Here is a 25905-nt window from a genome sequence, read left to right as displayed (position 1 = left end):
AGGTCCCAGCTCCGCCCCTGCAGACAAGGGTGGGGGGATGGAGGTTGGGGGACTCAGGCCCCGCCCCTAAGGCCCTGTCAGTGATTCCAGGTTCTGTCCCACCAACCGGGGCCCCAGGCTCCGCCCCTCACATCCTGTGCCCTGTTTCCAGGCCCCGCCCCTGAGGCCCTTTCTGTGGCTCCACGCTCTGGCTCCAGCGATAGTCTTGCCCCTGTGCCTGGGGTCCAACCTTCACGCCCACTGCAGGACCCTGTCTCGGGTCCCCTCCACTGCCCATCAGGCCCCACCCTTGCTGTCCCCAGTCAAAGCCGAGAGTCCCGGCTTCTCCTCCTGATACAGCTTTTCCTGATCTGATCCCCAGCCCTGGCCTCCTCCAGGGAGGTTTGTTGAGAGTCCGGAAGCCACGCTTGGGGTCCGGGAGCTGGGCGTCAGGGATAGCCTGGGTGGACACCAGCCCTTTAGAGGCTGAACTGTAGGAGCTGGCCCACGCCTGACCCTCCACGTGCCCTTCCTCTGCCCCAGGTGCAGCAGCTCCAGCAGGTGCCCGTCCCACACGTGTACTCCAGCCAGGTGCAGTATGTGGAGGGCGGCGATGCCAGCTATACGGCCAGTGCCATGTAAGTGAAGGGAGAGGGGTGGGTGAGGGAGTCGGGTCTGCCCTGGACCCTCCCCAGGCTCCCAGGACACCAGGCCCCAGTCCCAGCCCCCAGCAGGCCATCTGGCCTTCAAGGCCTCAGGTGACAGACACACAGGTGGGCACTCCCCAGGGGCCGCCACAGTCACGAAAAGTGGCGAAGCAGAGGGACCCTCGAAGGTTGGAAAAGGCACCCTGGCGTAGCTTGGGGCTTGGGAGTCAAATGAGCCTGGTTTTTAACCAAAAAAAAAATGGCCAGGCGCGGTAGCTCACATCTGTAATCCCAACACTTTGGGAGGCCTAAGTGGGTGGATCACTTGAGGTCAGGAGTTCAAGACTAGCCTGGCCAACATGATGAAACCCTGTCTCTACTAAAAATACAAAAGTTAGCCAGGCGTGGTAGCAGGCACCTGTAACTCAAGCTACTCAGTAGGCTGAGGCAGAAGAATTGATTGAACCCAGGAGGCAGAGGTTGCAGTGACCCGAGATCGTGCCACTGCAACTCCAGCCTGGGCGACAGAGCAAGACTCCATCTCAAAAAAAAAAGTAATTTGACTCTCAACCCTGTCCCATAGGGGATGCTGTGACCCGTTTCTTTGTTTCCTTCCAGAGATATTCTAAGAACAGAAACTCTAGCCCTCTACCCATTTTTTTCCTTTTTCTTTTTTTTCTTTTCTTTTTTTTTTTTTTTTTTTTTGAGACAGAGTCTTGCTCTGTCACCCAGGCTGGAGTGCAGTGGCCGGATCTCAGCTCACTGCAAGCTCCGCCTCCCGGGTTTAGACCATTCTCCTGCCTCAGCCTCCCGAGTAGCTGGGACTACAGGCGCCCGCCACCTCGCCCGGCTAGTTTTTTGTATTTTTTAGTAGAGACGGGGTTTCACCGTGTTAGCCAGGATGGTCTCGATCTCCTGACCTCGTGATCCGCCCGTCTCGGCCTCCCAAAGTGCTGGGATTACAGGCTTGAGCCACCGCGCCCGGCCCTTTTTTTTCTTTTTTTTTTTTGAGACGGAGTCTTACTCTGTCGCCAGGCTGGAGTGCAGTGGCATGATCTCAGCTCACTGCAACCTCTGCCTCCTGGGTTCAAGCGATTCTCGTGCCTCAGCCTCCCAAGTAGCTGGGATTACAGGCACACACCATCACACCCAGCTAATTTTTGTATTGTTAGTAGAGATGGGGTTTTACCATGATGGTCAGGCTGGTCTTGAATTCCTGACCTCGTGATCCACCCGCCTCACCTCCCAAAGTGCTGGGATAACAGGCATGAGCCACCACAGTGGTCTCTTTTTTTCTTTTTTTTTTGAGACAGGGTCTCACTCTGTCACCCAGGTCAGAGAGAAGTGGTACGATCAGGGCTCACTGCAGCTCACGGGCTCAAGCAGTCCTCTTACCTCAGCCTCCCTAGTAGCTGGGACTACAGGTGTGCACGACCATGCTCAGCTAAACTTTTTATTTTTAGAGAGATAGGGTTTTGCCATGTTGCCCAGGCTCATCTCCTCGAACTCTTGGACTCAAGTGATCCTCCCCTCTTGGCCTCCCAAAGTGCTGGGATTATAGGCATGAGCCACTGTGCCCAGCCTCTACCCGCTTTTTTTGGTCAGAAATAGAGGCAGGACATTCCATCCATACCTTATTTCTTTCCTGGCTCTTCTCCCACGTGTCCTCGTGGATCCTGGTCACCCTCTTAGCTGCTGTGTAATAACCCCTGTACAGATGTAGCAGCCACGATGTCATCAGTCCCCACCCAGTGATGCGTAGGGGGCTTCTTCCCCTCCCTGGGTGCAGCACTAACATTCCTGTGTATGAGCCATGTCAGGCAGGTGCCACATCCTGGCCCCGCTTCAGTCCCAGCTCTGGCTCCTCACTGGGGGTCCTCCATGCCACCTTGCCTCTCCCATCTCCACAGAAATTGCTGCAGTACTAGAGTTACCGTTGGTTTAGTTTCTAGAGGTTTCACTTGGTTTTCTTTGCATTTGCGTGATTTTATTCGTCCCTGCCACATGTTCTTCTGGGGACAACGCTGGGATTGGTTAGCTCATGGATTGACTTAGTCCTAGAGTCATGATGCTGTGACCGACCCCAAGGGGCCTGATCCAGGCACCTGAATTGTAAGGCTTGGTCCCTGGCGTCCAGCTACCTCACAGTTCCATCCGTTTCTTTCCAGTGCTGCTAATCTTTTCACTGTGCGGTTGAGCCAAGCTGGCAGGGGCCAGACGGGGCATTGCAAAGAGGAGCCTGGTTTCCGAGGGTTCCTGCTCCATCCCTGGTAGCGTCTCTGCTGTCTCTCCTTTGCCTGTCTGAATCCCTCACTCAGTGATCGTAGTGTGTGTGATTGTACCTAGTTCATCGTTGTTACCAGATTTTTCTGCTACAAGAAGTTGTTGGGGGCCACTCCTGCTGTCAGCTGCCCACTCCTTCTGTCTCTCTTTCTGAGTGAATTACTGCGAGTTCCCAACCCTTTGCCAGCCCTATCCCCACCCAGACCAAAGCCACAGCCTCTGGGCCTCCATCCCTGGTCCTGTTCTGGGGGACATCCAGAGCCGCACGCATTCATTTATTCAGTCATTCAGCAACCATCTACTGAAGCAACATTTTTGCGGCACTCGTTGCATGCTGGGTGCCCAGGAGTGAGCAGGCTGTGGCCCCCGCCTTGGAGAAGTGGGGGCACTTGCTCAGGTCATGTGCTCTTGGTGTCATTTTGTGTGGTAGACATAGGGCAGGACAGAAAGATCGAGAGCTGGACCTGGTATCTGACAAAGACCATGCTTCCATATCTCCTTCCACTGTGAACTCCCTCTCTTTGTTCACCCACAACCACTCGGGCCTGCATGGCTCCCTCCCCTGCCACCTTCAGAGTTTGAGTCAGGCTACCTCTTGACTGACCACGCTGTCTTTCTGGATGTTTAATTTTTTTTTTTTTTTTTGAGATGGAGTTTCCCTCTTGTTGCATAGCTGGAGTGCAATGGTGCAATCTTGGCTCACTGCAACCTCTGCCTTCAGGGTTCAAGCGATTCTCCTGCCTCAGCCTCCTGAGTAGCTGGGATTACAGACGCCCACCACCACACCTGGCTTTTTTGTATTTTTAGTAAAGACAGGATTTCATTATGTTGTCTAGGCTGGTCTCGAACTCCTGACCTCAGGTGATCCACCCACCTTGGCCTCCCAAAGTGCTGGGATTACAGGTATGAGCCACTGTGCCTACCTGCCCCCCTTTTTCTTTTTCTTTTTTTTTTTTTTTTTTTTGAGGTGGAGTTTCACTCTGTCACCCAGGCTGGAATGCAGTGGTATAATCTCAGCTCACTACACCCTCCGCCTCCTGGGTTCAAGTGATCCTCCTGCCTCAGCCCCCTGAGTAGCTGGGACTACAGGTGCCTGCCACCATGCCTGGCTAATTTTTGTATTTTTAGTAGAGATGGTTTCACCATGTTGGCCAGGCTGGTCTCAAACTCCTGACCTCAAGTGATCCACCCGCCTCGTCCTCCCAAAGTGCTGGGATTACAGGTGTGAGCCACTGCACCTGGCCTAATGCTATGTTTTTCATCACTAGTACTTTGAAAGAGTTCAAAGATCAAAACTACGTCCAATGATGTTTAGTGAGATGGTGAGAGGTGCCCCTCGCCTGTCCCCCTCGATGGAGCCCTCCACGCTCACAGATGACAGACATGCATACCACATGCAACGCATTCTTTCCTGTTGTTCGGTCACACGGTCCCCACCCTTCTCTGCCTCTTATCTGCCCTGTGGTAGGTTCTGGAGCTTGTTCTTTCCCGGGACGACGAGCCCTGCCTCCTTCTCTTTCACCCCTGCGTAGGATTCCATCATCTTTTTTTTTTTTTTTTTTTTGAGACGGAGTCTCGCTCTGTCGCCCAGGCTGGAGTACAGTGGCCGGATCTCAGCTCACTGCAAGCTTCGCCTCCCAGGTTTATGCCATTCTCCTGCCTCAGCCTCCCGAGTAGCTGGGACTACAGGCGCCCGCCACCTCGCCCGGCTAGTTTTTTGTATTTTTTAGTAGAGATGGGGTTTCACCGTGCTAGCCAGGATGGTCTGGATCTCCTGACCTCGTGATCCGCCCGTCTCGGCCTTCCAAAGTGCTGGGATTACAGGCTTGAGCCACCGCGCCCGGCCCCATCATCTTTTATTTAACAGCCCCTTGAGGTTGAACCCCTGGTGGTTTTTATGCTTGTGACGATTTGCAGCCTCAAGCCTGTGTCACCGGTGCCCATCCCATCACGGGATATCTGAAGGAGAGAGGATTTCCCATCCTGGGATAGGTAGCTTGGCTCAGGGGAAACATATCTGCTTTCCTGATGGTCTCCTCCAATCACAGCGTCGCCTTCTTTAGCCCCACCCCCTTCCTGCTTCACTCACTGGCTGATCACCTTCTGTTATGATCTCTCATTTACCTTTGCACATGGCTTCTTGCCTGTCTCCCCAACTAGACCGTCAACTCCTCCAGGGGCCGGGGCTTTTCATTCTTGTCCATTGCTGTGTCCAAAGTGTGTAAAACAGTGCCTAGCACACAGTAGGTACTCAAAGCACTTGCCAAATTTATTTTTTTAATGAAATGTGTAGCATTGCAAGTTCCCTAACCCTTAAGTTTTTTTTTTTTTTTTTTTTAATTAAAAAGACAGGGTCAGCCAGGTGTGGTTACAGGCATGTGGCTCATGCCTGTAATTCCAGCACTGTGGGAGACTGAGGCGGGCTTATCACTTGAGGTCAGGAGTTCGAGACCAGCCTGGGCAACATGGTGAAACCCCGAATTTACTTAAAAAAAAACCCAAAAATTAACCCGGTGTGGTGGTGTGCCCCTGTATTCCCAGCTCCTGGGTAGGCCGAGGCGGGAGGATAACTTGAACCCAGGAGGTGGAGGTTGCAGTGAGCCAAGATTGTGCCACTGCACTCTAGCCTCGGTGACAGAGAGAGACTCTGTCTCAATAAGTAAATAAATAAATAAGATAACAAAAATAAAAAGCCAGGGTCTCACTGTCACCCAGGCTTTGGTGCAGTGGTAGTATGGTTATAGCTCACTATAGCCTTGAACTCCTGGCCTCAAGGGATCCTCCTGCCTCAGCCTCCCAAGTAGCTGGGATTTCAGGTGTGCACCACCACGCCTGGCTAATCTTTATATTTTTTGTAGAAATGGGTTTTCACTATGTGGCCCAGGCTAGTCTTGAACTCCTGGCCTTCAACGATCCTCCTGCCTCTGCTTTCCAAAGTGGTGGGATTACAGGCAGGAGCCACCATGCCCGGCTGAGTTCCCTTACCCTTCTATTTTGATTTCCTAATTTCCGTAGTGGGGAAAGTGACTCCAATGCCAGAGGACTGGCTGCTTTGATGATTACATGAAATACTGCCCATCAGGCACTCAGGATGGTACCCAGTCCATTGTAGGTGAATGCTAGGATCTGCTCCTTGCTGCAGGGGGGCTGCTGCTTCCCCAGTCCCCTCCTGGTACCCCCCTTCCTGCCTAGTCATGCACCTTGGCCCCCCATTTCTCATCCCCCTGACTCTACCCCGGCTTTACCTCTTTCCTAGCCGTTCCAGCACCTACCCCTACCCTGAGACGCCGCTGTACACGCAGACGGCAAGCACCAGCTACTACGAGGCCGCGGGCACGGCCGCCCAGGTCAGCACCCCTGCCACCTCCCAGGCAGTGGCCAGCAGTGGCTCCATGCCCATGTATGTGTCCGGCAGCCAGGTCGTCGCCAGCTCCACCAGCACTGGGGCTGGGGCCAGCAACAGCAGCGGAGGTGGTGGCAGTGGTGGTGGCGGCGGCGGCGGGGGAGGCGGTGGCGGGGGTGGCAGTGGCAGCACCGGAGGCGGCGGCAGCGGAGCAGGCACCTACGTGATCCAAGGTGGCTACATGCTGGGCAGTGCCAGCCAGTCTTACTCCCACACCACCCGTGCCTCGCCAGCCACGGTAAGTGCCCCAGCCTGGGCCCCAGAGGAGGCAGGTGGTGGTGGGTGGTGGGCACTAGAAGCCCAGTCCATGACAGTGGTTACCAACCACCATTAGCAGGAGCCTGTGTGGCCCCCAATGAAGAGCACATATACAGATGTCCTGGGATTGAATGCTGTGTGGCCTCAGATAAATTACTCAGCCTCTCTGGGCCTCAGTTGATAGGCATGAACTTCTTAAAACAATACTACAGAAGTGTCTATTGTTGGCTGGGTGCTGTGGCTTACACCTGTAATCCCAGGACTTTGGGAGACCGAAATGGGTGGATCACCTGAGGTCAGGAGTTCAAAACCAGCCCAACCGATATGGTGAAACTCCATCTCTACTAAAAATACAAAAATTAGCCGGGCATGGTAGTATGCACCTGTAATCCCAGCTACTTGGGAGGGTGAGGCACGAGAATTGCTTGAACTTGGGAGGTGGAGGTTGCATTGAGCAGAGACTGCGCCACTGCACTCAAGCCTGGGAGACAGCGAGATTCTGTTTCAAAAAAAAAAAGTGCTGTCTATTCTTTTTTTTTTTGAGACAGGGTTTTGCTCTGTTGTCCAGGCTGAAGCACAGTGGTGTAATCGTAGCTCACTGCAGCCTCAAACTCCCAGGCTCAAGTGATCCTCGCAAGTAGCTGGGACTATGGGCGTGCACCACCGTGTCTGGCTAATTTTTTTGTTTATTTAAGACGGAGTCTCGCTCTGTTGCCAGGCTGAAGTGCGATGGCGCAATCTCAGCTCACTGCAACCTCCACCTCCTGGGTTCAAGCGATTCTCCTGCCCCAGCCTCCCAAGTAGCTGGGACTACAGGCGCGCCACTCTGCTCAGCTAATTTTTGTATTTTTAGTAGAGACGGGGTTTCACCATGTTGGCCAGGATGTTCTCGATCTCCTGACCTCGTGATCCACCCTCCTTGGCCTCCCAAAGTGCTGGGATTATAGATGTGAGCCACCACGCCTGGCCGATTTTTAAAATTTTTTTTTGTAGAGACAGGATCTCACTCTGTTGCCTAGGCTGGTCTCGAAATCCTGGCCTCAGGCGATCCTCCCAGCCATCTATTCTGATTAAAATTGATGATAGAGAATAGATAATGAGGGCAGAGAGAAGCCAGCACTGCCATGGGGAGCTTCCTGAACAGGGTTCTTTTCCACCATTGGGAAGGCTGCTGCTGGAACCTCCCTGTGCCTAGAAGAGGCTGTGTGAAGTCCGTGGGGCAGCCCTGGATTCCAACCCCAACCGGGCCCTTCAACAATTGTGTGACTGTGGGGTGGGTCAGCGCGGGTGGTCCTAGTGGTCCCTCATGGTCATGATGTATCCTGGCTTCTAGTCTAGTCTTTTTTTTTCTTTTTTGAAGATGGAGTTTTGCTCTCGTCATACAGATTGGAGTGCAGTGGTGCAATCTCAGTTCACTATAACCTTCCCACCTCCCAAGTTCAAGCAATTTTTGTGCCTCAACCTCTTGAGTAGCTGGGATGACAGGTGCTCACCACCACACCTGGCTAATTTTTGTGTTTTTAGTAGAGACAGGGTTTCACCATGTTGGCCAGGCTGGTCTCTAACTTCTGACTTCAGGTGATCCACCCGCCTCGGCCTCCCAAAGTGCTGGGATTATAGGTGTGAGCCACCACTCCTAGCTTGGAAATTTGATCTTTTTCACTCTACATAAATTAATACAAATTTTTTTTTTTTTTTAAGAAGGAATCTTGCCTGTCGCACAGGCTGGAGTGCAGTGGTACGATATTGGCTCACTGCAACCTCTGCCTCCCGGGTTCAAACGATTCTCCTGTCTCAGCCTCCCAAGCAGCTGGGACTACAGGCGCACACCACCACTCCCAGCTAATTTTTGTATTTTTAGTAGAGACGGGGTTTCACAATATTGACCAGGCTGGCCTCAATCTCCTGATCTCATGACCCACCCACCTGCCTTGGCCTCCCAAAATGCTGGGATTACAGGCGTGAGCCACTGGGCCCTGCTAATTTTTTTTTTTTTTTTTTTGAGACAAGGTCTCACTGCTATCCAGGCTGGAGTACACTGGCTCGACCACAGCCGACTGCAGCCTTGAATTTCTGAGCTGAAGGGATCCTTTTGCCTCAGCCTCCCAAATACCTGGGACTGCAGGCGTGCACCACAACACTAGCTAATTTTTTTTTTTTTTTTTGAAACGGAGTCTCCCTCTGTCGCCCAGGCTGGAGTGCGGTGGCCAGATCTCAGCTCACTGCAAGCCCCGCCTCCCGGGTTTACACCATTCTCCTGCCTCAGCCTCCCGAGCAGCTGGGACTACGGGTGCCTGCCACCTCGCCCAGCTAGTTTTTTGTATTTTTTTAGTAGAGACGGGGTTTCACCGTGTTAGCCAGGATGGTCTCGATCTCCTGACCTCACGATCCGCCCGTCTCGGCCTCCCAAAGTGCTGGGATTACAGGCTTGAGCCACCGCGCCCGGCCAACACTAGCTTATTTTTAAAAAAATTCGTTGGTAGAGACAGGGTCTCCCTATGTTGCCCAGGCTGGGCTCAAGTGATCCTCCCACCTTAGCCCCCCAAAGTGCTAGAACTAAAGGGGTGAGCCGTGTCCAGCCCTTAATGTATTTAGCTGTACACAGCAACTGTATTGGACAGTGCAGTTCTAGAGAGTTCTGTGGGATGTAGTTCCTGGGAAGGATGGCAGTAGGATGTGCTAACTTATGGTGGGCGTGGCTGTCAGGATCCCAGCTGGAAGTCGATATGGGCACTCAGCCCCAGCACTCAGAGGTGACGGAAACGCCTCTGACTGGTGCTCTCCCATCTGCCTCCGGCCCCAGGTCCAGTGGCTCCTGGACAACTATGAGACGGCTGAGGGCGTGAGTCTGCCACGGAGTACCCTCTACTGCCACTACCTGCTGCACTGCCAGGAGCAGAAGCTGGAGCCCGTCAACGCCGCCTCCTTCGGCAAGCTCATCCGCTCCGTCTTCATGGGCCTGCGAACCCGCCGTCTGGGCACCAGGTAGGGCCGTCCATCTACTCCCAGCAGCCCCTGGGGAATTGGCGGGCACGCCAAGGCCCACCCCCAACTCCAAGTCATCTCGGGCAGTCCAGTCCAGCCCAGCCCCGCCGGCCTCCACGAGGCTCACTCCCACCCCAGGCCTTTGCACTGGCGGTGCCTTCCACCTCATGTGTTTCTCACCCCTCCTTACTCACACGTCCCCTGACTGCCTCAACTAAAACTGCAGCCTCCTCCCTCTCCCCCGCCCGACACCCCAAACCCTGCTTTATTTTTCTCTTTAGCATTGAGCACCTTCACACGTGCCTTTTTTTTTTTTTTCTTTTGGAGACAGAGTCTCACTCTGTGGCCCAGGCTGGAGTGCAGTGGCTCAATCTCGACTCACTGCAACCTCCACCTCACAGGTTCAAGCCATTCTCATGCCTCAGCCTCTTGAGTAGCTTGGGATTACAAGCATGCGCCACCATGCCCAGCTAATTTTTTAAAAATATTTTTAGTAGAGACAGAGTTTTGCTATGTTGGCCAGGCTGGTCTTGAACTCCTGTCCTCACGTGATCTTGGCCTCCCAAAGTGCTAGGATTATAGGCATGAGCCACCATGCCCAGCCCACACGTGCCTTTTACGTGACTTATTTCAGTTGTTCTGGTCCGTCTGCAATGCTTGTACCTTGATGATGCGGGGTTGCACCTAGTCAGTGCTTCATCAGGGCCTGTGAGTCAGTGAATTCAGGTGGGAAGGAACAAGAAGCCATCCCACGAACCCATCCCTCTCTTCCTCTCCTTTGCAACCCCCGTGGCTCAACCCCGCTCACGTCTCGGTTCCCGTTCCCAGCTTCAGCATCATCTCATTCAGCCGTTCAGCCATTCATTTATGTATAATCTTGGGCAAAGTACTGGATCTCTCCCAACACCCCCAGCCCCTGTGCCTCCTCAGTGCAGCACCCCCGGCTCTGCAGGGCAGGCGTCTCTCCATCTGTTCCCCTAATAGAGAGGAGATGGGTGTGCTGTGAGGCGCTCCATGGCCGGCCAGCCGGCAGACCCCCAGCGCAGCCCTTCCCCTCCACCTCCCTCCCAGGGGCAACTCCAAGTACCACTACTACGGCCTGCGCATCAAGGCCAGCTCACCCCTGTTGCGACTGATGGAGGACCAGCAGCATATGGCCATGCGGGGCCAGCCCTTCTCGCAGAAGCAGAGGTAGGAGAGCAGGACCGGGCCCGGGGCAGGGCAGGCCGGGAAGGGCATACAGGCCGGCCCCCAGCAGCCAGCCCGCTTGCCCATTCTACTCCAGGCTCAAGCCCATCCAGAAGATGGAAGGCATGACCAACGGCGTGGCGGTGGGGCAGCAGCCGAGCACGGGGCTGTCGGACATCAGCGCCCAGGTGCAGCAGTACCAGCAGTTTCTGGGTGAGAGCTCCCTGGCCTGTGCTTCCCCAGCCACCGCCCCCCGGCCCCGTACAGATGGTTCCCGAAGCCGAATGGCGGCAGGCAGCCTCTGAGCCGGGGAGGGCTTGGTGGAGATGCTTGAGGACCAGCAGGGGGTTGGGGAGACATCACAGTCTCCGTCCACAGTGACAGTTCTGTCCCCAGAATCCTCCTTCAAGGTAGATTCTTTTTTTTTTTTTTTGAGACGGAGTCTCGCTCTGTCGCTCAGGCTGAAGTACAGTGGCGCGATCTCAGCTCACTGCAAGCTCCGCCTCCCGGGTTCACGCCGTTCTCCTGCCTCAGCCTCCCAAGTAGCTGGGACTACAGGCGCCCGCCACCTCGCCTGGCTAGTTTTTTTGTATTTTTTAGTAGAGACGGGGTTTCACTGTGTTAGCCAGGATGGTCTGGATCTCCTGACCTCGTGATCCGCCCACCTCGGCCTCCCAAAGTGCTGGGATTACAGGCTTGAGCCACTGCGCCCGGCGACTCTCATTTCTTTCAATGCGAAGTATTTCTCTGGGGTTCTGAGCTCCCCAGTGAATCCCCTTTATGCTACATGAGGTTTTCTTTATTTTTGTGTTTGTTTATTGATTTTTTTTTGAGACAGATTCTCTGTCGCCCAGGCTGGAGTGCAGTGACACCATCCTGGCTCACTGCCACCTCCGCCTTCTGGGTTCAAGTGATTCTCCTGCCTCAGCCTCCTGAGTCGCTGGAACTACAGGCGTGAGCCACCATGCCTGGCTAATTTTAGTATTTTTAGTAGAGATGGGGTTTCACCTTATTGGCCAGGCTGGTCTTGAACTCCTGACCTGAAGTGATCCTCCCGCCTTAGCCTCCCAAAGTTCTGGGATTACAGGTGTGAGCCACCATGCCCGGCCTATATGAGATTTCAAATCCCACCCAGTTGGACACGGTTACTTGTTGGAGATATGACGGCAGGTCCTCTTACCTCGTGAGTCCTGTGAGGCCCACTCGCTTTCCTGTCCAGCCATCCCACAGCCATGGTGTCCACAGGGCTAGGACCACTCACTCGCCAAGAAGGCAGGCATGTACCCAGTGTTTCTAAAAGTAAACTTTAAAAAAAGGCCAGGTGCAGTGGTTCATGTCTATAATCCCAGCACTTTGGGAGGCTGAGGCTAGAGGAAATGCTTGAGGTCAAGAGTTCAAGACCAGCCTAGTCAACATGGTGAATCCCCATCTCTACTAAAAATACCAAAATTAGCCCGGCGTGGTAGCAGGTGCCTGTAATCCCAACTACTCAGGAGGCTGAAGCAGAATTGCTTAAACCTGGGAGGCGGAGGTTGCAATGAGCCAAGATCGCACCATTGTACTCCAGCCTGGGCAACAGAGTGAGTGAGACTCTGTCTCAGGAAAATAAAACAGGCCGGATGCGGTGGCTCACGTATATAACCCCAGTACTTTGGGAGGCCGAGGTGGGAGGAACTGCTTGAGTCCAGGAGTTGGAGACCAGCCTGGGCAACATAGTAGGACCCCATCTCTTAAAAAAAAAAAAAAACAACAACAACAAAGTAAACAACAATCCATGAAAACAGGGCCAAAGGATGCTAAGTAAACAAGCAAACCCTTGGAACCCATAGTCCAGCCACACATCCTCGATCCTGAGCATGTGGGCGCTCATTTCCTCACCTGCCGTGGAGGCCAGGACATCCCATTTGTCCCGTCCGTGCCTGGGGACATAGAGGAGGGTGGGGAACAATACTTCTGGCAGAGTCGAGGGGCATCCCCAGGGCGACTGTCCATGGCTAGCCCCAACCTGGGGTGCTCAGGCTCAGGGCAGCGTCCTGTGGTCCTGACTGTGCCCTGGGGGCCTACCCATTCCCTTGCCAGGTAGGTGCTGCGTTGCAGCCGGGACTCAGAGGCCCACGTCCTGAGGGCTGGTGCAGTGCTGCCACTCAGCAGACAGGCGGGGCTGGCACAAGACCCTCCTCTCCTCTTTGCCAGAGGAGTGTGGGCCCTCAAGTCCTCCCCATCCTGGGCCCAGGCCAGGCGCTCGCTCCCACCGAGCCTTGTCTCTCACCAGCACTTGGGGGACCCCATTCTTATGGGAAAGGGACAACTCTGGGACCCCAGGGTGGGCAGGCATGGGGGATGAAGGGCCTCATGGTTCGCCCCGGCCCCGCAGATGCCTCTCGGAGCCTCCCTGACTTCACAGAGCTCGACCTCCAGGGCAAGGTGCTGCCTGAGGGCGTCGGGCCCGGTGACATCAAAGCCTTCCAGGTCCTGTACCGGGAACACTGTGAGGTAGGGCAGCCAGGTGGGCAGGCAAGCGAATGGGGACGCAGCCACGGGCCTGGGAGGGTCATGCTGCCCCCCAGCCTCCCTGAGCATCTGCCTCTGCCACAGGCCATTGTCGACGTCATGGTGAACCTGCAGTTCACCCTGGTGGAGACGCTGTGGAAGACGTTCTGGAGGTACAACCTCAGCCAGCCCAGCGAGGCGCCGCCGCTGGCCGTGTGAGTGCTGCCCGGCAAGCGGGGAGGAGGGTGGGACCTCAGGTGATTTTGACACCCAGGGTTGGGGTGCCTGTTTGTCCCCTGCAGTTTATGGGGTACACATGCCCTTGGCTGTGTGGAGTGTGTGTGTATAGCCACCTGACACTCAGAGTCGGGGCTGGCGTGCCTGACCAAGCCCAGGCATGGGGCAGGGCACCATCTCCTCCCTGGAGTGGCAGGTTCTGGAATTTGTTTGCCCCCTGTATGCAGGGTAGGATGTAGGATCCCGTCCCACCCCCCGGGCCTGTGCCAGCCGGACCCCAGGGATCCTCGGGAGGCAGGGGGTACTTACCTGACCCTGGGCTGAGGGTGGGGGTCTGATGCTGGGGGCAGGGCCACAGAGTGCCCCAGTGACCCTGGGTTGGGGACAAGCTATACCTGTGCCTGTCTGGCACTTGGGACAGGACCATAGAGTGCCCCAGTGACCCTGGGTGGGAGTAAGGGGGTACCTGTGTCTTCTGGCACTGGAGGCAAGACCACAGAGTGCCCCAGTGATCCTGGAGTGGGGGTAAGGGGGTACCTGTGCCTTCTGACACTGGGGGAGAACCACAGAGTACCCCAGTGACCCTGGGTCAGGGACAGGAGGTACCTGTTCCCTTCTGACAATGGGGGCAGGACCATAGAGTGCCCCAGTGACCCGGGGTGGGGTGGGTGCCCGCAGGCATGATGAGGCCGAGAAGCGACTGCCCAAAGCCATCCTGGTGCTGCTCTCCAAGTTCGAGCCCGTGCTCCAATGGACCAAGCACTCTGACAACGTGCTGTACCAGGGCCTGGTGGAAATCCTCATCCCCGACGTGCTGCGGCCCATCCCCAGTGAGTGCTTGGCCTGCTCGGCACCCCCCGCCCCACATACCCCCACCCTGCTCTGACCGGCCCCCGCCACCGCCCACAGGTGCCTTGACCCAAGCGATCCGGAACTTTGCCAAGAGCCTGGAGAGCTGGCTCACCCATGCCATGGTCAATATCCCCGAGGAGATGCTGCGGGTGAAGGTGAGGGTGCAGGGGGTCCCTTTCTCTTGTCCCTGGGGCTTAGGCCCCCCGTCTCCTCTGCTCCCCAGGGGCGGTAAGATTTGTCCCCACACCTGTTCCACGGATGATGCCTGTGAGGGAAGGGGATACCTTCTCCACCTCGGGGAGCACCCTGGGCATTGTCTTTATAAACCAGTGTCCTCAGGCACCCACTGCTGAAATGCAACCCCTTTGTGGTGTTACTGTGCTCAACACAGCATCTTTCAAAAATAAAAACCAGCTGCAAACGTACAGTAGTTCCCTTTAGACAGCCTTGCTAGAAAGTGCTTCATGTGTGGCCGGGCGCGGTGGCTCAAGCCTGTAATCCCAGCACTTTGGGAGGTTGAGGCGGGCGGATCACGAGGTCAGGAGATCGAGACCATCCTGGCTAACACGGTGAAACCCCGTCTCTACCAAAAATACCCAAAAAAAAATTAGCTGGGTGTGGCGGCATGCGCCTGTAGTCAGAGCTGCTGGGGAGGCTGAGGCAACAGAATGGCATGAACCCGGGAGGCCAAGATCGCACCAGTGCACTCCAGCCTGGGCGACAGAGTGAGACTCTGTCAAAAAAAAAAAAAAGAAAGTGCTTCAGGTGTGCAGAGACAGATAAAACTTTTTAAGAAAAGCAACAACATCTATAAGGAAACATAATACTTGCCTTTTTCATCAAAAGATGCACATTCGCTAACTACTTAGCTGTGAGGAATTTGATGGGATGTGGTTGGGGAAAAAAAAAACCCACCGCTGGGCACAGGGCAGGGACTGGGGCCTGTGGAGACAGTAGATGCCAGATCCAGGAGCAACCCTTCAGAACCAGCAAGACTCAGTATTCATGTATTCACACAACCTCCTTCTCAGTACACAGCAATGAACGAGATGGACAAAACCCCTGTGGTCTCCCAGAGCTGGGATTCCAGGGGATGAAAGAAAATGAGGCTGGGCGCGGTGGCTCATGCCTGTAATCCCAGCACTTTGGGAGGCCGAGGCGGGCGGATCACTTGAGGTCAGGAGTTCAAGACTAGCCTGGCCAACATGGTGAAACCCTGTTTCTAAATACAAAAATATTTAAAGATACAAAATTTAGCTAAAATACAAAAAATACAAAAATTAGCCTGGCGTGGTGGTGTGCGCCTACGATCACAGCTACTCAGGAGGTTGAGGCATGAGAATCGCTTGACCCCAGGAGGCGGAGGTTGCAGTAAGTGGAGATCACGCCCCTGCACTCCAGCCTGGGCTATAGATTGAGATTCAGTGTCAAAAAAAAAAAAAAAAAAAAGAAACATGTTTATCAAAGCAGTATTTGCCCTTTCTGCGCAGTGCCCTCCATATTTTCTATTGTGTTCTTTCGTTTAAAAAAAAAAAAAAAAGGCCTTTCGTGGCACGGTGGTTCACTTCCAACACTTCAGGAGGCAAAGGCAGGAGGATCTCTTGAAGCCAGAAGTTTGAGACTAGTCTGGGCGACCTGGCGAGACCCTGTCTCGACTGTTATTTTAAAAAATAAAAATACATTTTAAAAAATATTGTGCCCTGGTCAGAATACAATTAATTGAATTTTGGGGGGCGCTTGTGAGTGGACACCCAAAGTTTGAAGGTCGCGATCCTTCTGTATCCCAACAAAAGTATCGAAGCGCATCCCTCCTTTTTTAGGAAAAAGGAAACAGGCTGAGGGAGGTTGCCTCGGGGTGGGGCCAGGGCTGGCGGGCTGGGGTTCCTCGGAAGCAGCAAGCCCCCCAATCCCTGCACGCAGGTGGCCGCGGCCGGCGCCTTCGCGCAGACACTGCGGCGCTACACGTCGCTCAACCACCTGGCGCAGGCGGCGCGCGCTGTGCTGCAGAACACCGCGCAGATCAACCAGATGCTGAGCGACCTCAACCGCGTGGACTTCGCCAACGTGCAGGTGAGTGCGGGGCGGGGCGGGCGAATGAGGGGCAGCCCAGGGGGGCGGGCCAGGCTGGGGTGACGGCGGCTGAGCCCCGGGCGCCCGCCCACCCGGTGTGCCCCAGGAGCAGGCCTCGTGGGTGTGCCGTTGCGAGGACCGCGTGGTGCAGCGGCTGGAGCAGGACTTCAAGGTGACGTTGCAGCAGCAGAACTCGCTGGAGCAGTGGGCGGCCTGGCTGGACGGCGTGGTGAGCCAGGTGCTCAAGCCCTACCAGGGCAGCGCCGGCTTCCCCAAGGCCGCCAAGCTCTTCCTTCTCAAGTGGTCCTTCTACAGGTGCGCGTGCGGCGGGATCGGGCCCGGGCTGCACCAGGGAAGGCCCTGGGCCCCAGTGGGGCTCAGTTGCTCTTCTACGACGACCCGAGCCTGCAGGCTGGGCGGGCGGGCTGGGACCCTGGGCTCTGTACCATGCACGCCCGGGGGAAGGCTGTGTTGGGATCCAGCCTGAGTCGCTGGGCTGGCACGAGGCCCGGGCACATCGCAGCGGGGAGGGGTCCAGGGGTTGGGCCGGACGGGGCCTGACGGTCTCCTCTACGTCGCCATACCCAGCTCCATGGTGATCCGGGACCTGACCCTGCGCAGCGCCGCCAGCTTCGGCTCCTTCCACCTCATCCGGCTGCTCTACGACGAGTACATGTACTACCTGATCGAGCACCGCGTAGCCCAGGCCAAGGGCGAGACCCCCATCGCCGTCATGGGCGAGGTGCGCGCAGCGGGCCACTGGGGGCGCGGGCGGGGCGCCAGGCGGCGGACCCTCACCCATTTTCTTCTCCTTCCTCCAGTTCGCCAATCTGGCCACCTCCCTGAACCCCCTGGACCCCGACAAAGGTAGGTGAGGCGTGTTCCCACCCAGGGCGCGGGTCCCGGGGGTGGCGGACAATGGAGGGGCTGGGGAGGAGGAGGAACCCAGGGGTGTTGCCACCCCGCCCCAGCCTGACTTGGCCCCTGTGTCCCAGACGAGGAGGAGGAAGAGGAGGAGGAGAGCGAGGACGAGCTGCCGCAGGACATCTCACTGGCGGCTGGCGGCGAGTCACCCGCGCTGGGCCCAGAGACCCTGGAGCCGCCGGCCAAGCTGGCGCGGACTGACGCGCGCGGCCTCTTCGTGCAGGCACTGCCCTCCAGCTAAGCCCTTGGCCTCCCCGCCCCACCCGCCCCCGCCATCCCTTCACGCCAGGGTCCCTCACAGCTTCTGTGGCTTCGTGGTCACCGCTCCAGCCTCAGCCAGGGCAGGGAGGGGGCCTCCGAGACAGGGAAGGCCGGGACCCTCCTACCCTACGGGGCCGGCACAATCAGTGGGCTGGGCGGAGCCGCAGCTGCAAACTCTGACACAAAAGACGTGCCTTAAGGAACCCGCCGCGTGCCCAGGTGCCCCGTGGGGCATCCAGCTCGGCCCCTTGGCCGCCCCCCTCCCAGGCCGCAGCATCTTCACCCCAGCCCCGTCCTCCCACCACCGCAGGGGGCAGGCAGGCAGGCCCCCTCCCGTGCGGAACTGTTAACTTATTCAGCTCGCTGGCTTTGCACAGCCTGTCCTGGGCCCAGCCCTGAGCCCTGGGCCGGCGCAGGTGGGCGTCACCTGGGGACTCCCCACTGTCAGCAGCAGCCCCGGGACCCCCTACCCCCAGCAACCCCACTGCTTCCCCTTCTTGGTATTAAGTGCAATTAAAGCCGTGGGTGTCGCATCTTCTCCGCTGGGCCCTCCCTTGCCCCCAAGCCCGAGAAGGGGGCACTGCCCGGCCCGGCTGTGGGGAGGGCGGCAGGGGGCACGGCCTCCAGCTTCCAAAGAGCAGCGGGCCGCGGGGCCGGGGAGTGCCCACAGACCCCAGCCCCCGCGCCCCCCCTCCGCCGCTGGTTTGTAATGGAACCTTTTCTGTGCCCCTATCTTCCCGGAGACTGTGCTTCTCCTCCGTGCCGTGCGACCCCCACCCCATGACTATTGTGCGATTCGTGAGCGCCGCCCGAGCGGAGTTGGTAACTTGTTGGGTTTTTTTCCAACCATCATGGCCTTATCTGTTCCAGTTTTCTCAGTGTTTTCAGCCTGTGAGATAGATGTTTATGGCAAGAAAAAGAAAAAAAAAATGGAAATCTGACCTATTGTATAAAAATCACTATTTTGTGTGCTCCGCGTGCTACAGCTTTTGGGGCGGCCTGCCCAGTCCCCGTGCCCACGGGGCTCCCTCTCCCGGCGGTGAAAGTGTCCACACGTGTGGTAGTCTAGTGTGCCGAGCTGTTTTCTACCTTTTTGTAGTCTTTCTTAAAACAATAAATTCCGCTGTGATATTTGCCTACTGCTGACTCGCCGGGCCTTGGTGGGGGCCTTGGGGCGGGGGCTCCAGCTGGGCCCCGAGCTGCAGTAACGGGACCTCAATGAGGTTCAGAAATTAAAACATTTATTACATGAAGAAGAACGGAGTGGGGATGGCCAGGAGGTTGCCAGCCTGGGTGGGGAGGCTGGGGGCGGGCAGGGCAGGGGGAACAGGGTCCATTCGACCTCCCCGAGGGCAACGTCCACAGCTGTAGCCAAAGAAAGGGGCAAATGCACAAGGGACCAGGCCCATGCCCAGCTCGGAGTGAAGGCAGGGCGCTCAGGCTGGTGGGGCAGGGGGCGCCCTCTCTCTGCCCCCTTCACAACTTAAATAGGCATAAATAAAAAGCGTCCAGACCCTCGGGCCACCAGGGGCTGCCTTGCCCAGCCCGGTTCCGCAGCCTAACACTAGTGCCGGTCATCAGTCTGTGGGCCAGCCGGCCAGGAAGAGGCCACCCCAGGGAGGCGGCCGGTCCCAGGCCGCGGAGGTAGTTGGAGTCAGTGTCCGGGGCGGCCCGGCCCTCACAGCACGATCCACGTGTATCGCTCGCTGTCTGCCAGAACCTTCAGGGAGCACCCTACAGGGACAGGTGGGGACAAAGCATGGAGCCCCTGCCTGCCCAGCCCTGTGGCCGCACTCCCCACCTGACTTCCTTCTGGCCCAGAAGGTTCCAGAAGGCAAGAACCCTGCTGAGTTGCCCTCTGCCTCTCGCCTGCAGCTACTCAATAAATGTCTGTAGTGTGAACGAGTGACGGACCAGTCTGGCGGGAGGCTCCCAGGCCCCACACCTTCAGGGCTGCCAAGCTGGGCCTGGCCTGGGCAGCCCTCTCCTTACCAGCCTTCCCACCCATTTCATCAGCGCTCAGGAATCAGCGCCTGGGTGAGGACAAGTGACCCTGGGGACCCTGACCATCACGGGGTCACCGACCCCCACCTTTGTGGAGCGCCTCATTGGTCATCCTGTTGACGTAGCGGCCGCTGCTCTCAGGCACCAGCCACTTCATGACCATGTCCACGCAGCTCTTGCGGTAGGAGCTCCAGACACTGCCGCTGTGGGGCCAGGGGGTGAGTGGCTCTCATCGCCTCAGCCGCCCCCGACCCTGCCCTCCAGCCCTGCCTCACCTGGTCTGCCCTTTGACCTCAGTCAGGTCGCCTACACTGACTGTCTCGAAGATGCCTGTGTTGAGGTCCCATGCCACCTTGAGGCTGGTGTGATAGGTCTTTGGTCTGCAGTGGAGAGGGCCACAGGACAAGCGCTGGGACAGCCGGGCTCCTGAACCAGGCCCCACACTACCCTGAGGGGCTTTTGTCTTTGGAGAAGCCACGGAGGGGCCCAGCCAGGTTGTGGCACAGGGAGCGCCTTCTCACATCCCCACGCCCCCACCCTGAAGTGTCTGCCAGCGGCCCCCCTAGTGGACAGGGAGGACAGGGTCCCCGTGCTCACCGGAGCTGACCCTCCTCAGTGGGGGACGGGAAGGCCAAGAGCAGCAGGCCAATGTTGATGAGGACCTGGTTGGTTTCCGGGCAGACCTGGGGTTGGGGGTGGATGATGCCAGCTGCTGAGGGCGACTCCAGAGTACAGGGAGCCCTGGGCCCACCCTGCCCACCCTGGGCCCACCTCTAGAATGACAATGTCATAGTCGCTGAAAGAACAGAACTGGTGGCCCCAGGTAGCGTCGTGGCGGATGACCTCATTGATGACATATTCGAAGTCCAGTGTGAGCTGCTCCACTGTCAGGTACTGGCCCTGCGGGCGAGTGCGCAGGCGCAGAGGACGGTGCCAACTGCCCCTCAGCAGCTTCCCGGGACTGCCCTCAGCCCGCCCACGCCCGCACCCACCTGGACAGCAGTCCGCTCCCGCATGGGCCGCAAGTTGCGGCCACGAAGATCAGTCACCACGAAGGGCAGGGAGATCTTGTCGTCCTCGAACTCTGGGGAGGCAGGAAGTGGGGATGGGGTGGAGGGAGGACAGGGGCTCCATCTGGGTTGGCTTCCCCATCCCAGGCCCTGCCACATGCCTGCCCCCCGCTCACCATCCTCCGGCTCCGTCCCCTCTCCGGACTCCAGCACGTAGTACAGCTTGGTGTAGTTGATGTAGCCAGGCTCGGGGGCAGGCGCCTCCGAGGCAGGGGGGCTGTCCCGGGGTGCTGCCTCTCCACACAGGGCTAAGGGCTCAGAGTGCGCACGGCAGCGGCTGCCAGAGGGTCCTGGGCACAGGGCAGGGCGGGCTTCCTCAGGGGCTCCGCCCTTGGCCTCTTTGGCCCGGCGGAAGATGTCAGCCACAAACTCCTTGGCTTTGGCAATGGCGGGCGAGGGCTCAGGAGACCCAGAGGAACGGGCTGGGGCCGCCTCAGGGCAGAAGCTGGGGAGGGCAGGGGGCAGCTCTGGGCTCTGGGGCTCAGGGGGGCTGGCGGGCGCCGGGGGGCAGGTGCTGTGGTCATACAGGATTTGGCAGAAACTCCTGTCACCTGGAAGAAGAGATGGGTGTGGACAAGTGTCAGTCTGGGGTGCTCCCAGCCTTGCTCAGTGTCCTCAGGGGTTTTCAGAAACCCACCTTGAGGAGACACTTCTAGACTTGGCTATGCTGAGATCAGTCTGAAACCCCCAGAAGGGAAAAGACCTTTCTGCGCATGCACACCACGCACACCACGCACACCACGCACACACGCACACCACGCACACCACGCACACACGCACACCACGCACACCACGCACACCACGCACACCACGCACACACGCACACACGCACACACGCGTGCAGACGTTCACGTTCATTCAAACCCCTTTCTTAAGCTGTCTACTGAGTGCCCCACGCTGAGGACACAGGAGTGAACTAGGAGCCGACACTCTACAGTGTAGAGCGTTCACTACAGTAGCATCCAGCCTCCTAACATCTGCCACTCTGTCGAGGGACATCTTGTGATTTTCACTGGCGTTTCTCTGATATGGAAGTCCTAAGGCAAGGCCCTCCTGGGTCCTTCCTGACACAAGCCAGACTGCTGCGGGCACACTTCATCGAATCGGGGCCTCTGTCTCTGCCTGCCTAGAGATGACTCCCCCAAGGAATGCGGGCAACACATGGAGAACCCCAACATATTCACTGAGCAGCCCTGTGGCTGGGCCCCATCCCAGGTTTCCTCTGAGCCTCCTACAAGTAACCCCCAGAGAAGGGCCGCATCCCCCAAAATGCAGCTCAGAGATGAACTTGCCCAAGGTCACATCTGAGATAAATCAAGTCCGGGCTCCCCTCCACCACCGTGACAGCCCTTCCACGACAGGGCGGGGAACAGGTGACAATGGCCAAGGAAGAAAGCACCCCTCTGTGTCAGCACCTCCCACTGATGACCACGCCCTTTCCCTGGGCTGGCGCAGAGCTGATTGTCCGCTGTGGTTGTTCCTAACAGGACCCACAGCCGAAAGGGCAGAACTGCATCAACCCTCACAAGTTGGGGGGTTCATGGCCAATGACCGAGTGGCCGAGCCTCAGCAAAGGACAGTGCCTCACCCTTCCTGGTATAGATTGGGGGGGTGAGGACAGAAGTCCCCAGATATGTCTGGGGACAAAAGTGCCCTGGCCCCTGGCTTATTTGTGGGCTGAGTTATATACATTTAATCCTGCCCGTTCCCCGACTGCCCCCAGGGACAACCACTTCCATGGGGATAATGGACGTCTTTGTATCTGAGTTCTTGTAAAATTAAAATGTCTTTTGTTTTGGAGATGGAGTCTTGCTGTCTCCCAGGCTGGAGTACATTGGCACAATCTTGGCTCACCGCAACCTCCGCCTCCTGGGTTCAAGCAATTCTCCTGCCTCAGCCTCCTGAGTAGCTGGAATTAGAAGCATGCACCATCATGCCCAGCTAATTCTTGTATTTTTAGTAAAGATGGGGTTTCACCATGTTGGCCACACTGGTCTTGAACTCCCTGACCTCATGTGATCCGCCTGCCCTGGCCTCCCAAAGTGCTGGGATTACAGGCGTAAGCCACTGCGCCTGGCCTAAAACGTCTTTTTAATTTATATTAAGTGGTTCCAGTTATAGATTCCTTGTGTTTCACCCCCCACATGTGCACACATCTCTGACACATGCTCCACGGATGCCAACGCAGGGGCCTTCACTGGTGCTCCACAGATGCCCCCAACCCCCCGACTCCTCCTAACTCACTCCCCAATCCCCAGGGAGGGTTCTTCAGGTGGCCCCCAGCTCCCCGTCAGCAGCCTTGGGACATAGGGACCCAGTGAGACCCTGCCAGAGGAAAAGACCTGGGCACAGGGCAGCTGGGTCAGTCATAGTCACAATTCTGTTGCCAAATGGCCCCGGGGCCCCCTCCCTCCCGTTGCTGCCAGCCGGTGGCATGATCCAGCCTCCTGACGTTTGTCACTGTCAAGGGACATCTTGTGATTTTCACTGGCATCTTTCCGACATCAAACATATAAGGCAAGTGCCTGCCCACTAACCACGCCCCGAAATGTCACATTAGCAGTTCTCTTCTTAAGAGAAAGGGGCGCTTCCCCATCCAGCTAGCCACCTGTGGCTATTTCAGCTTAAAACAACTACAATTAAATCCATCACAGGCCAGGTGCGGTGGCTCATGCCTGCCATCCCAGCACTTTAGGAGGCTAAGGTGAGTGGATCACTTGAGGTCAGGAGTTTTGAGACCAGCCTGATCAACATGGTGAAATCCCGTCTCTACTAAAAACACAAAAATTAGCTGGGTGTGATGGCACAGGCCTGTAGTCCCAGCTTCTCAGGAGGCTGAGAGAGGAGAATTGCTTGAGCCTGGGAGACAGAGGTTGCAGTGAGCCGAGATCGCACCACTGGACTCCAGTGGAAAAAAAAAAAGTATCACAAGCTCAGTTCCTCAGTCACATGAGCCACATTCTAAGTGGCTCCTGGAGGCAGCCATGGTGGACAAAGCAGATATGGGACATCTCAGCCCCTGGCAAGATCCCGTGGGCAGGGCTGTGGCGGGCGTGGCCACGTTTGGACCCCAGCATTCCCACGACTAGGCTGTGTGACCTGGGGAAGTGGGCTCCCACCTCTCTGTGCCTGAGGCCCCTTGTCTGTGTGGTGGGGTAGGGAGAGGACCCGCTTCACGCGCTGCCGGGCTGCCATGAAACCGCAGGGCCTACCTGCCGAGTGGACAGAGACGGCGCAGGCCACCAGGGAGTAGCTGGTGTTGAGCAGCACCACCTGGTCCTTCTTGAGCTGGAAGGCGGGCTGGAAGGTGGGGAAGGGGTAGACCACCTGGTACTTGGTGTGCAGCATGAAGCCGTGCCGCAGGCACTGCGCGTTCGGGTCTCCTGCAGCAACACACACCACAGCGGCTCACTCTCAGTCCAAGGCACGGGGGCAGGGGGGCAGGGGGCCCTCGCCCCCTCGGCCCCCTCACCTGGGTGGGCCCGGCTGGCATCCTGGCAAGCGGCACAGCGGCCCGGCGGCGGTACCGCCACGGTGCTGACGTAGATGTCACGGTGGTTCTCGTCGCTCATCATCATCATGTTCATGAGCATCCCGTTGGCCGAGCGGGTGCTGGGGGCCAGCATACCCTCAGCTGCCGGGTCGGCGCCTGGGGGGCCCCCACTGCACACCCCCAGCCCCAACCAGCCATGGCTCCCCCAGGAGCCGGGTCTCACTTGAAGCCAAAGACGATGACCTTAGAGGCGTCGCTGGGCCACTCACATACGGTCAGGTACAGGTCGCTGTAGATCTCCTCATCCTGGAAGAGCCGAACCTGCCGGACCTGCGAGGCACGTTCAGGGTCAGCACCAGGTCAGGGAACCTGCAGGGGTCCCCCAAAGCTGTACGATGCAGTCCCTCATCAGGGCTGGGGCTGAGCAGGAAGGAGCACCCCAACAGCCCGCACCACACCCCTCCACCTTGCCTGAGGACAGCCTGAGGAGGCTCCTTTCACCAGTGGGGGAGACCAGGCCAGGGTGGATGCAGCTGATGGGAACAATGTCCCGGAGGAGACTGCGCCAGGCACTGGTTCCAAGCCCAGCCCACCCTGAAGCCCATTCAGCTCTCTGAGTTCACATGTATGCTGAGGTAATAGTACCCACCTCCTGCCGGGGTTCCAGGAGTCAAGGGTCAAGGCTAAAGCCAGGGTGGCTTAGTCCTAATAAAGCTAACTGGCCTGAGCCAACATGTTCTATAGCTTCATAGAGTGTGTTGGACCAACGGAATTGCCACTATTTACCCCATTTTGAAACATAAGAATGGTAATTTCATTTTCTTTTTTGAGACAGAGTCTCGCTCTGTAGGCTGGAGTGCAGTGGCTCGATCTCAGCTCACTGCAACCTCTGCCTCCCGGGTTCTAAGCGATTCTCCTGCCTCAGCCTCCAGAGTAGATGGGATTACAGACATGCACCACCAATGCCCAGCTAATTTTGCATTTTTAGTAGAGATGGGGTTTCACCATGTTGGCCAGGCTGGTCTTGAACTCCCGACCTCAGGTGATCCACTCACCTCGGCCTCCCAAAGTGTTGGGATTACAGGCGTGAGCCACTGCGCCCAGCCTCCGTTTTTTTTGTTTTGTTTTGTTTTAGAGATAGGGCCTTACTCTGTTGCCCAGGCTGGAGTGCAATGGTGTGATCATGGCTCACCACAGCCTCAAACTCCTGGGCTCAAGTGATCCTCCTGCCTCAACCTCCAGAGGAGCCGACTATAGGCACATGCCAACATGCCCAGCTAATTTTTTTTTATTTTTAGTAGAGATGGGGTTTTGCCCTGTTGCCCAGCCTGGTCTTGAACTCCTGGGATCAAGTAATCCTCCCACCCTGGCCTCCCAAAGTACTGGGAGTACAGGCGTGAGTTACCACGTCAGGCCCTGGTAATTTCATATGGTTGGATCTAACACATGGAATGTCGACGATGACCCCATGAGTACATGATCATTTTACATCCAAGGAACCTGAGGCTCAGAGGCTGCTGTGACCTGCTGAGCCACACCATCTGAAGGGCCAGCTTGGTGCTGAAGCCTCCCTACCAGCTTGAGCTTGCTGTGGACGTTGAACTCCCACCAGTACAGATGGTAGATGTAGAAGGAGAAGTCGTCGTCCCCACTGCTGCTGGTATAGGAGAGGACATAGCGGCCGCATTTGGAAAAGCCCAGGAAGATATGTCTGTGGGGGTGGAGGGGGCACAGCGACCAGGTCAGGGCGAGCCCACCACC

At 57.1% G+C, this 25905-nt stretch overlaps 2 protein-coding genes across 17 annotated transcripts in view; one reads left to right on the top strand and one right to left on the bottom strand.

Annotated features, from left to right (window-relative positions):
• RFX1 (regulatory factor X1) overlaps positions 1 to 18714 on the top strand; it is a 47062-nt gene extending 28348 nt beyond the window's left edge. For 6 of the 8 annotated variants that reach the window (XM_077977559.1, XM_077977557.1, XM_015123110.3 and 3 more), the window contains 14 exons: positions 523 to 617; positions 6166 to 6550; positions 9374 to 9555; positions 10627 to 10746; positions 10841 to 10956; positions 13118 to 13236; positions 13339 to 13448; positions 14149 to 14300; positions 14380 to 14477; positions 16243 to 16392; positions 16499 to 16707; positions 16981 to 17134; positions 17214 to 17259; positions 17388 to 18714. In XM_077977559.1, coding sequence (XP_077833685.1) covers positions 523 to 617; positions 6166 to 6550; positions 9374 to 9555; positions 10627 to 10746; positions 10841 to 10956; positions 13118 to 13236; positions 13339 to 13448; positions 14149 to 14300; positions 14380 to 14477; positions 16243 to 16392; positions 16499 to 16707; positions 16981 to 17134; positions 17214 to 17259; positions 17388 to 17557 — 2106 coding nt within the window. In that variant the 3' untranslated portion in view covers positions 17558 to 18714. Of the gene's footprint in view, positions 1 to 522; positions 618 to 6165; positions 6551 to 9373; positions 9556 to 10626; positions 10747 to 10840; positions 10957 to 13117; positions 13237 to 13338; positions 13449 to 14148; positions 14301 to 14379; positions 14478 to 16242; positions 16393 to 16498; positions 16708 to 16980; positions 17160 to 17213; positions 17260 to 17363 lie in introns of all 8 variants that reach the window. The other 2 variants (XM_077977558.1, XM_077977555.1) reach the window with 1 other exon arrangement.
• Positions 18715 to 18796: 82 nt separating this feature from the next.
• Positions 18797 to 25905, bottom strand: part of DCAF15 (DDB1 and CUL4 associated factor 15) — a 9100-nt gene continuing 1991 nt past the window's right edge. For 2 of the 9 annotated variants that reach the window (XM_015123111.3, XM_077977729.1), the window contains exons 3-13: positions 25720 to 25855; positions 24368 to 24474; positions 24124 to 24263; positions 23864 to 24034; positions 20768 to 21202; positions 20574 to 20665; positions 20353 to 20481; positions 20179 to 20264; positions 19857 to 19961; positions 19669 to 19784; positions 18797 to 19311 (exon numbers count right to left, since the gene is read on the bottom strand). In XM_015123111.3, coding sequence (XP_014978597.1) covers positions 19256 to 19311; positions 19669 to 19784; positions 19857 to 19961; positions 20179 to 20264; positions 20353 to 20481; positions 20574 to 20665; positions 20768 to 21202; positions 23864 to 24034; positions 24124 to 24263; positions 24368 to 24474; positions 25720 to 25855 — 1573 coding nt within the window. In that variant the 3' untranslated portion in view covers positions 18797 to 19255. The remainder of the gene's footprint in view (positions 19312 to 19668; positions 19785 to 19856; positions 19962 to 20178; positions 20265 to 20352; positions 20482 to 20573; positions 20666 to 20767; positions 21203 to 23863; positions 24035 to 24123; positions 24264 to 24367; positions 24475 to 25719; positions 25856 to 25905) is intronic. The other 7 variants (XM_077977728.1, XM_077977727.1, XM_077977726.1 and 4 more) reach the window with 7 other exon arrangements.

Source organism: Macaca mulatta, chromosome 19, assembly GCF_049350105.2.
Source record: "Macaca mulatta isolate MMU2019108-1 chromosome 19, T2T-MMU8v2.0, whole genome shotgun sequence".
Lineage (NCBI taxonomy): Eukaryota > Metazoa > Chordata > Mammalia > Primates > Cercopithecidae > Macaca > Macaca mulatta.
The sequence above is the reverse complement of the archived record's forward strand: the minus strand, read 5'-3'. Positions and strand labels throughout refer to the sequence as shown.